Genomic DNA, 10859 nt, shown 5'->3' with positions numbered 1-10859 from the left:
CATCTATATGAGCTCTGGTGCCCTCTTCTGGCCTGCAGGCGTACATGCAGGCAGAACACTGTATACATAATAACTAAATAGATTTTTTTTTTTTTTTTTTCGAGACAGGGTTTCTCAGTGTAGCTTTGTGCCTTTCCTGGATCTCGCTCTGTAGCCCAGGCTGGCCTTGAACTCACAAAGATCCGCCTGACTCTGCCTCCCGAGTGCTGGGATTAAAGGCATGCACCAAATAAATAGATCTTAAAAAAAAAAAAAAAAAAAAAAAAAAAAAAAGACAGCCAATCCCTTCACCATCTCCCAGTCCACTTCCATGTTCCCCACAGAAAAGTCATGCCGAAAACCCACTCCAAAGGGCTGGGACACAGCTTCGAAGAGGGTTTACTGGGCACTAGCAGGGCCTAGCTTCATCACTAGCTCTAAACATGAAAACCAAAGTCTGAGCTTGTCACTGCTTAGTTCCCGCAGTATCACAGCCACAAAACACACGCTAGAGGGGCCCAACCCAAGGCTCTGTGCAGACAGGCCATAGAGGGATCATGCCCCACCCCCCACGGTGGGAGGCAGTGGTCAGATGAAGGTAAATCGGACAGCAAGCTTCAGATCTAGTCTCAGTGCCCAGCCCCACTCGCTACTGGGTCTAACCAAGTACCAGGAACTTCCATCCTGCGTGACGTGTGCGAACACCTATTCCTGGCGCCAGCAGTCCATGTCTTTTAATTTTGTCTGCAATAGCAACAGTCCCACCCACTAGTATGGGATCCACAGCTCTGACTACATCTGAAGCACTTACCAAGACCTTAATCTCTGTGCACTCGACCTGCCCTTATCTAGTTCGGGGTTCAACCCTTGAGAAAGGGATGGAGCAGCCAGGTGGAGCGGTCCCTGCCTGTAGCCTCAGCTCTCAGGCCGTGGGGGCAGGAGAATCTTGTGTTTAAGGTGAGCCTGGGCTACGGAAAACAAAATCCACCACCCTGTACCCACAAAGGAGGAGCCCAAAGGTGGTTTTTGTTAAACTAAACCTCGCTGACCGACCCAGAGACTAGAGCATTTCGTGAGAAATTTGTTAACTGTCCTCTGCCTCCAAATTCAGAACCAAGAGGAAGAAGTGTGGAGTCGAAAATCTCTGGCAGGAGGGAGACAGAGACAAGCGAAGGTTTCTGAAAACCCCGCAACATTCCTCGGCTGGCCCTGCGGGGACCGTCCAGCACGTGCAGTCGGCTTGCGGGGAATACCTGCGAAACGCCTTGTCTTGACCTGCATTTTCAGCCTGAAGAACTCCACGAACACTGAGATCCACTCGAGGCCACCGGTCTTCACTGAACAGCATCGCCAGATGAGCCGGAGCCGGGCTTAAAACCGCAAAATTTTGAACGCTTAACCGATAATGTCCTAAGGAGCTTGCAAGTAACTTCTGCGGCGGGGGATAAGCAGCAGCAGGAACTTCTGTGATGCATAGTCGGGTTACGGCTGCCCAGGAAGAGGATGCAGACAACTTTCAGAGTTGAGAAAAGCAGTCTCTTCCATTTTCTTGTAAAATGGCAAGCGCACTGGCCCGTACGGGGATCGAACCCGCAACCTTGGCGTTATTAGCACCACGCTCTAACCAACTGAGCTAACCGGCCAGACTGGAGCGGGCTTGTCTCAGATCGCCTACAAGGTTTTTCAGACGCCCTGTACCCAGCTGTCTGGCTCCTCCTCCCCTCCTGAGTTCCAAGTACCAGGCTCTCTCCCACGCGGTCCCGCCTCCCCCGAGCTCTCTCTCTGTGCTTTACCCCTTGACCAGATGGAAAAACCGTCACCCAGGGCTCCAGAGGAGGCGGCCGACCACAGAGAACCCAGACTTCAGGAAAATGCCAGTTGCCTGTCCAAGGCCTGACTCCGCAGTAACAAAGCTTTGAAATATTTCAGGTCAGGGTTCCGAAAATCTCTGCAGCTAGAAACCAGTATACTAACGCCTTTACTATGGCTAAATCAAACTTAGAACACGGAAATCCAGGCAAAAAGTAAAGAACCTCCCAACTTCCCAGCATCCAGTCGCCGGCCGCAGCTGGAATCTTGGCTTCCTTCCTGCGGATCTGAATCCTGTGCGCGCTCTTTCTTTTTCTTTCTTCCTTCTTTCCTTCTTTCCTTCTTTCTTTCTTTCCTTCTCTCTCTCTCTCTCTCTCTCTCTCTCTCTCTCTCTCTCACCCTCCCTTCCTTTCTCCCTTCCTTCCTCTCTCTTTCTTTCTCCCCCTCTCTCTTTCCTTCCCTCCTTCCCTCCCTTATTCCTCCCTCCCGCCCTCCTTTCTTTCTTTTTCTGAGTTTGATCATTTATTTGTTACTCTTAAAGACTTATTTTTGACTGGACTCAGAAGAAGGAGGAGGAGGAGGAGAAGAAGAAGCTCTTAGCGAGGGCAGTTTAGCGTATTCCGCAGCCTCCTCGTTCTCTCTCATGCCTGTACGAAGCTTGCGTTCATTGTGCCCTGAGTTTCTGACAGCTGGTGGCTGGGAAGATATGCAGCTTCATCTTGACAGGGCCTGACATTCACATCTAGCTTTCTTTCAACTCGCGGCAATTTCTCCCGACTCAGCTTTCCGAATACTGAGATTACAGGCTCGAAAATGCCGTTACAAATCGTTCCTAAGCACAGTAATTCACATGCTTGAGTGAATAGGACATAAGTTTTTCTCAAAAACAAAACGAACAGAAGACCGAGCCACCACCCTGGCATTTTAGCGTAAACTCGGGCGACACCACGGACTTAGACTAAAATAGTAACTACTTTGTGTCTGGTAAACAATCACTTCACAGATTCCTCTAAAACCAGACTCAGAGAGGTGTCCCACTCGTCGGGCAGAGGCAGGAGGTTCGATGTAAGTTCCGGACAGAACCTGCCTCTGCAAGCTAGTAAATAACTTAGCTGGCCTAGGCCCCCGGCATGTGCGAAGTGGAGGCAGGGGGATCAGGAGTTCAAGGTGGTGCAGTCGAGTTCGAGACCACGTGAGTTTTGCGCTTCCCTTCACCCCAGACGTCCGCAAGACTCCTAATGTCAGTGACCGCAGGCTTCCCTACGCCGGTTTGCACAGTCCCTGCCCCACCTCCAGGTCTTTATACCGTGAATCGTCTCCCACCACCACGTCGTGCTCCCCAGAAGGCCGCAGCCAAGCGGACCTCAGCAGACACTGGTAGTTGGAGCCCGGTCGGAACCTGGCGGGGAGGTGGAGGCACTAAGCACCCAGGCTCACAGGGCTCCCCGAGGCCTCGACACCGCCAGGCGCAGTGACTAATAGTGGACGCTAGGGGGCACCCGAGACCCACGGAACTCAGAAGCCATTAAATGGCTAAATAAAGAGTACTAAATATTAAGTTTTCATAAAGGGTGGATGTGTCTCTTTATATGCAGCATTTTAAATAGACCACTTTCTGAATTTTTACTTGTTCGCTTTTTTGAGAGTATCATATAACCCAGGCTAGCCTCATAGCTGAGAATGGCACTGAGCTTTCTCTCGTTTCCATCCCCCAGTGGCTGGGAATATAGGCGCTCACTGCCGCGGCCGAGTATTTTTATGCCGTGCTGTGCTGGGGGCTGGGCTATGCCCAGGGCTTCAGGCCGGCTAAACAAATTACGAAATGAGCGCACCTCCAGACGTTTATTTCTTCCTGGTAGAAGTTTTTGTGTTGTCCTGCTTTTCCGTTGCTTAGTGTTCTACATGAGAGTCACTGATTGGATTGTTGAATTCCTTTTTTAAAACAGTCGAGGGCATGAGATCAGAGAGCAGTTGTATTGTTTTGTTTGTTTGTCTGTTGCTCCTAGTTGGAGACTCCCTTCCAGAGCGTTCTGCTGTAATCTGGGTTGGCTCTTCTCCACGCCCATTGCCCAGCTCATCTCCCCCCCCCCCCCCCCATGCTTTGAATCCCTTTCCTCCTGGCCTGGGTAGGATCTCCTTCTGTCCACCCCAGGGTCCCAGGGTTTTGCCTCCCTCTGGAAAGTGTTGAGTCCTCCTGGCCTGTGTGCTTTGCTTTTGTCCCCACCAGACCAATAACTGGAGAACTGTAGACTAGTAACCACTGTCCCTCAGCAATCAGAAGGCCACACTCTCTGCCTTTTATGTGGGGTGTTCAAAGTCATGCCGCAGCGCAACCTTTGGGAGGTGACCAGCTCTGCTCCTTAACGTGTCACCTTCGGCACTGCTTTGTCACAGTCTGTACGTTGATATGGAGCGCTCAGACAATCTGGGCTGGTTCTCCTGGCTTTATTCTCTCTTTAATGGTCCGTGCCTCTAAGCTTGAATTTTTTTCTCTCTGGAGTGGCTAGTGATCAGACTCAGGACGTTGCACATGCTGAGCCTGTGCCCAACCACCGAGTTACAGCTTGGCCATGCCTTTGTCTTTTATCTTTCTATTTACATTTTTTTAATTTTGACTTAAGGCCCTGGAACACACAGACACAAAGGGGACAGAACATCTTCCCTATAGAGACTGGACTCCTGCTTGTTAATTCTGGAATGGGGGTAGGGAGAGAAGTGGAATAGAAAACGGGAAATCAGAATTTAAATGTTTCATTGCACAACATGTGCTGTATCAAAACTGTTAGAGAATAAAAAGAAGAGTAGACAAACAGAAGGGCTTTTCAGATGTTGCTTCTAATTTGCTAAAACAAATCAGTGTTCCAGGGACCGATTTGAAACACATCCCTCCCTAAAATATGCACATGGTTGGAACGCTTTTTGCACAATTTCTTCTGAATGTAGCACACAAAAAAAAAAAAAGAAGAAGAAGAAGAAAAAAAAAAAAGCACAGGCAGTTGGAAGCCATGGACTGCTATGGGGGCCACCAGCAGGTGACCTTGACAAAGCCCTTTGACACTCTGGGACTCCAACAACAGGATTTATAGCTTCTGCAGCCCAAGTCAGCAAAGCGCTTCTCTGATTTACCCGTTTAATTGGCTCAAAGGGTAAAGTTTGTCCTGCATCCTCAGCACTCGCTTGAAATCAGGCTTGCCCCTAGACAGACAAGCATGTCAGAGAGGTGCCGGGTGCCGGAGCTCCCTGGTCTGGACAAACGTTTATTGAGCATTTGCTGTGTCACAGATCCTGTCAGGCCTCAGGGAAAGCCAGCCAGAAGCTGGGTAGAGCACCGGAGACATCTCCCTTAGTCTGCACTGCAGCCCCTTGGGTGAGGATTTTTTCAACCTCACCTTACAGTAACAAGAATGTAGGGGGCTGGGTGTGGTGGCGCACGCCTTTAATGCCAGCCCTCGGAGGCAGAGGCAGAAAGATCTCTGAGTTCGAGGCCAGCCTGGTGTACAGAATGAGTTCCAGGACAGCCAGAGCTACAGAGAAACTCTGTCTCGAAAAACAAAAATAAATCCAAAAATAGATACCTCCCCTCCCCCCCCAAAAAAACCCTTAGGGATCTTGACCACGCTGCTTTTCATTATATCCCCAGCGTCTGCAACAGTGCTTGCAGCAAAACAAATGTTTGCTGAAAAAGTAAAACTTACAAGTTACATAACAGTCGCCATATACCCGGCTGGTAGCTGCTCAGCTGTAGGTGTTGCTACAGAACCGGCGCCAAGGAGTGTTGCAGTCACTTAAGGCTCAAGGACATTGTTCGCGCATCAGGTTCCACACCGCTACATTCTCAGGAGAGCTGGGACAAGCCAGCCCCACCAAAGCCGCCTACTCACTAAGGTAAGAAATTGTGCTTCAGTTTAAAGCAGCGAGGGGCGTTGCTTAGCGACCAGAGGCGGCTGCCCGCCCCGCGCGTGAGCGAACCGGCAGGCGCTTGGCTTCTCTTTTGCGCATGCGTGGGCGGCTGCCTCAGCAACACGCTCGCGTCTCCGGCCCCCCCGGGGGGGGGGGGGGGCGGGGAGAGACTGACGGTTGCTAGGGCGACAGGAATACAATATGGCGGCCGGATCCTAACGCTCTCCAGGCAGAGACCACCGGGAAGGTCCACGAGCAGGAAGCCGCCTCAGGAAAGCCGAAGGCCGGTACCACGGTCTCCTCGTTTCCCTTCGGCCCGGGGCAGACCAGGGGCTGTCGCCGTCATCCACGTTCAGGATGAAGAGTGAGTGGGGCCGGGGAAGGGCCGAGGGTCCCCGGGGCCTGCGAGGCGGCTCCGCCGCGGGGTGAGTCCGGCTCCGGCACCTCGGGGAGTTTGGGGAGTTGAGTGCGGTTTCATTCATCCGTTCTTCACTCGTTCGTTCGTCCGTCTGTATGTGAGATCGCACCTCAAATCCCCAAACATTCGGCTGTCGGCTCTGAGCGCCCACAGTGTGGCCCCCTGCCCTTTAGGGACAGCGGCTTCGGACGCGTTCGAGAGCCAAGCCCGGCTGTGAGCCTTACTTTTTGAGTTAAGCCGTAGCGTTTTTGAAGCAACCTTTCAGTGCAATTTAAAACGGTCGCTTCGAAGTTGGGAATTGAGGCAGTCATTCTAGAAAATAGAAGGACTGAAAAAAAAATGGACTTATTGTTGGGTTTGTGGGTAACTTACCTTGGGACGGCAGTTTGTTTTCACAGCCGTACAGTTCGGACTGCCTTTTACAGCTGTCTGTAGCCAGAGGTGCAGGAAAATCGCAGCTCCTTTTGCTGTTAAGATTAGATTATGTGTAGTTACCATATTAAGTTTACATTATATTTTGATTGCCATGCAGTAATTTCTATGTACCGCAATTTAGATAACATTAAAAAAAAATAAGTGATCTCATTCACCCTTCATCAGGCATTTTCATTTCTTCTGTCCAGTAGTATTTATGTGGTTATCACTTCTATTTGGGGGTTTTCTTTGAGAGCAGAATCTCATTTATCCCAGGCTGGCCTTGAACTAGATACAGCTCAGACTGGCTTTGAACTCCTGGTCGTCCCCTGCCTCCATATTTCAAGCACTGGCATAACAGGCTCTGCTACCACGTCGTCCAGCATGTTTATCGTTTTCATTAATGCCTCACACAGCTGCAGTTAAAATGCACAGCCTACAAACATCTTTACACGTTTACTTAGTAGTGCACACTAATAGACACATGTTATTCTCTATTTATCTTTTCCTCCCCAAGTATTTCATTTTCAAATATGCAGAAGAATTAGAAGGGTACCCTGCATATTCCCACCTCTTTCATTATTTTGTCTTGTTTTGTGCACTCATTTTGCTCTGGTGTTCTTTGTTTATTGACATTTGTTTCTTTCCACCGAGTTAGTTGTAGACATCATGACATTTCACCACTACTAATTCAGCAAGTATCTACCTAAGGGCCAGGGACTCGATTGTGGCTAGGAAGGTGGCTCACTGGATAAAGTGCTCGCTTTACCAGTATGAGAACCTGAGTTCCGTCCCTTCCGACCCCCCGGAAAGCCAGAGGCAATAGCGCCTATCTGCAATCCCTGTACTCTTGCAGCAAGATGGGAGGTGGAGACGGAGAATTCCTGGGAGCTCAAGGGCCTTTGCTTTGGCTACTCCGAAGCAAACAAGAGACTCTGTTTCAAACAAGGTGGAAAGTGAAGACCCAAACCCAAGGTTGTCCTCTGACCTCCACACACATACCACGGCGTGTGTGCGTCTGGGAACATTCCCCTCCCTCACAGAACAAGGCCATTCTCCTACACAGTCACATGTTGCCATATTGACACATACACGCATTTTTCCATGTGCAGATGTATTTAGGAAATGTGACTGCAGTACAACCGTTATTTAATATACAGTTCCTATTTCAGTCTTGTCAATTAACTCAGTAATGTCCACTGTAGTTATTTTGTTTCCAGAATCCAGTCAGAAACACAAATTATATTTTGGTGTCACATTTCTCTGGTTTCCAAATTTGGATTCATCTGATGGTTTTCTCATGATTAGCTGTAGTTTAATTAAGTACTCTTGTAAGTGGTCGGTCAGGTGATAGGTCTCCTTCCTAGGGTTTCCCACCAGAGTGGCTGGTGTCAGCTTATTATGTTTTACTGGTTAGAAGTGATCGTTGGTCACTCTGCTGATCCACCTTGCCCTTGGATCCTTTGTGCTCCAGTCTCGAGAGGCAAACACTCTCACTGTGCCCTGTGTGTGTTTGTTTACATATGTGTGTATCAATCCCTCACACTGATTCATACTGAGTGTAGTTTTAACTTTTCTGCTTTTAGTGTTGTTGTTGTTTGAGACACCCTGGCTGGCCTAGAACTCACTGTGTAGACCAAACTAGCCTCAAAGTTGGGGCAATCCTTCCTGTGTCTTCTGAGTACTGGAATTATAGTCTTGTGCCACTGAATCCCTCCCTTTAAGAAAGATTACTGCTGGCAGTGGTGGCGCACGCCTTTAATCCCAGCTCTTGGGAGGCAGAGGCAGGCGGATCTCTGTGAAACAGAAACCCTGTCTCAAAAAAAAAAAAAAAAAAAAAAGAAAGAAAGAAAGAAAAGAAAGAGGAAGAAAGTTTACCTTCATACACTCAGAGGCAGAGGCAGGTGGATCTCTGTGAGTTTGAGGCTAGCCTGGTCTACATAGCAAGTTCCAGGGCAGCCAGGGCTACATAGTAGAAAGTCACTGCCTCAAAAACCAAAATCTTATGCAGTAGTGTGTGCCTGTAATCCCAGTATGCTTACCGTGGGATTGGGGGCAGATAGAGGATATTCTTAAAAAGCTTGTGGGTCAGGCATATGCAGTAGTAAACACAAGACCTTGTCACAGATGAGGGAGAAAGTGAGGACCAACCAGAGGTTTTCCTCTCACCTCAGCTATGGTATCTTCTCTCTCTCTCTCTCTCTCTCTCTCTCTCTCTCTCTCTCTCTCTCTCTCTCCACACACACACACACACACACACACACACACACACACACACACACCATATACACACACTTAAAAAAGAAGAAACAGAAACTCAGAAAACTTAAAAACAGATATATCATAAAATGCAAACATTAATCTTAAATTTTCTTATTCTATATATGGGGTGTTTTGCCTGCTTGTGTGTCTATGCCTACAGTGCCTGGAAAGGTCAAAACAGGGATAACAGGGATCCTTTAGAACTGGAGTCACAGTCATTTACGAGCTGCCATGTAGGTGTTGGGAACCAAATCTCAGTCCTCTGCAAGAACAGCCAGTGCTCTTAACCACCAAGCCACCACTCTGGTCCTGTTGAACAGCTTTTTAAATGAAACTCAAGTCAGCCACAGCAGTTTGACTTTCTTTTTCAAGACAGGGATTCTCTGTGTAGCTCTGGCTGTTCTGGATCTCGCTCTGTAGCCCAGGCTGGCCTGGAACTCACAGAGATCCGCCTGCCTCTGCCTCCCAAGTGCTGGGATTAATGGTGTGCACCACCATCAACATCATCACCACCACCACCACCACCACCTCCCGGCCAGCGGTTTGACTTTCTAATCCAGTGGTTCTCAATCCTCCTAATGCTGTGACCTTTAACACAGTTCCTCATGTTGTGACCCCAACCATAAAATTATTTCATTGCTACTTCATAACTATAATTTTGCTACTGTTATGAATCGTAATATAAATATCTGATATGTAGGATATCTGATATTTGACCCCCAAATGGGTCACAACCAACAGGTTGATAACCACTGTTCTAATACAATACAGTCCAAAAATAATACTAATACTCATGTGCTGAGAAATGATGGTAGGAAAATATTAAAAGTCTTTGCTTTCTGTAACCAATCCATTGTATTCCCGTACAAGCAGGAATCTTTGTAAATTTAGTAAGGACACAGCAGTTCAACATACAGGGTATTTGAGGTTCAGTGGCACTGTGATTTATGATGGCATTCTCTGAGCTGCGCACATGTTGTATGCTCCATCCCAAGGCTGCACTGAAGTGGTATGATGCAGCATGGCTAGGTGCAGGAAGCATCTCAGCTTTATTCTGGGTTTGATTTTGAATCACTGGTGGTCATTGTGTGTTCAGAAACCTTACCCCACCCCAGAAACTTTTAACTGTGGCCAAACTTTTGGTGACACTCACGTTTAGTCAGTTTTTCTGTCCTTTGCCTTGTGCATCATTTGCATAGTGATTAGCAAGGTGTTCCAGGCTGAAGTTTAGAGCATGGGCTCTGGAGCTAGGTAGGTGCTGCAGCCTGGCATAGAGCTAGGCAGACACTGCAGCGAGGAGCTGGGTGCACACTGCAGCCAGGAGCTGGGTGCACACTGCAGCCAGGAGCTGGGTGCACACTGCAGCCAGGAGCTGGGTGCACACTGCAGCCAGGCATGGAGCTAAGTGGACATGGCGGCCTCAGGCCCATTACTGACCTTCCTTACCTGGCTTTCTTCATGGCTGTAGTGTCCGTCTCAGAATAAATCACTCCAATCTGCTAGGAATCAAACCTGGGTCCTCTGGAGGAACAATAAGGGCTCTTAACTGCCATCTCTCCGGCCTCCTCAGCTCTCATCTTTAAACAGGTATAGTAACAACTGTCTCCAGGGGTAGTAACAGCCACAAGAGGATCTGTTCAAGGTTCAGATGAGATGCTCTATTTGTCATGGCACTGTATCTGATGCATGGAAATTAGGAGTGAACACCTTGCTGTCCCAGTGGATGGAAGACAGGGACATGAGAGAGGAAAGAATCAAAGTATCAGTTCCTTACTTTGAAAAATTTTGTCGTTATCTAATCTAATTGGAATCCTCATTTTTTTTCCTGTCTGGAATATTTGTTTGTTTGTTTATTTGCTTATGTTTTTCAACACAGGGTTTCTTTGTATAGCTTTGACTGTCCTAGAATTCGCTCTGTAGACCAGGCTAGCCTTGAACTCACAGATATCCATTGAGATCAAAGGCTTGTGCCACCACCACCCAGCCTGTCTGAACTTTTTAATGGATTATTTAGACATACTTAAAAAAAAAAAAAGCAAAATTACACACGCTAAAGGGTGATAATGATTTGCTATTC

General features: G+C 48.3%; 1 protein-coding gene and 1 non-coding gene across 7 annotated transcripts in view; one reads left to right on the top strand and one right to left on the bottom strand.

The window, feature by feature from the left end:
- Nucleotides 1-1548: 1548 nt before the first annotated feature.
- Nucleotides 1549-1622, bottom strand: Trnai-aau. Its single transcript has one exon. It is a non-coding gene; the product is annotated as a tRNA-Ile (tRNA).
- A 3790-nt stretch (nt 1623-5412) lies between these two features.
- The window catches only part of Mok (MOK protein kinase), a 40685-nt gene continuing 35238 nt past the window's right edge, over nt 5413-10859 (top strand). For 3 of the 6 annotated variants that reach the window (XM_028883794.2, XM_028883790.2, XM_028883789.2), the window contains exon 1: nt 5840-6052. In XM_028883794.2, coding sequence (XP_028739627.1) covers nt 6046-6052 — 7 coding nt within the window. In that variant the 5' untranslated portion in view covers nt 5840-6045. Of the gene's footprint in view, nt 5674-5838; nt 6114-10859 lie in introns of those variants that run through there. The other 3 variants (XM_037210853.1, XM_037210852.1, XM_028883791.2) reach the window with 3 other exon arrangements.

Source organism: Peromyscus leucopus, chromosome 14 (genome assembly GCF_004664715.2).
Source record: "Peromyscus leucopus breed LL Stock chromosome 14, UCI_PerLeu_2.1, whole genome shotgun sequence".
Lineage (NCBI taxonomy): Eukaryota > Metazoa > Chordata > Mammalia > Rodentia > Cricetidae > Peromyscus > Peromyscus leucopus.
Note: the sequence above shows the minus strand (reverse complement) of the source record. Positions and strands in the feature narration are given on the sequence as shown.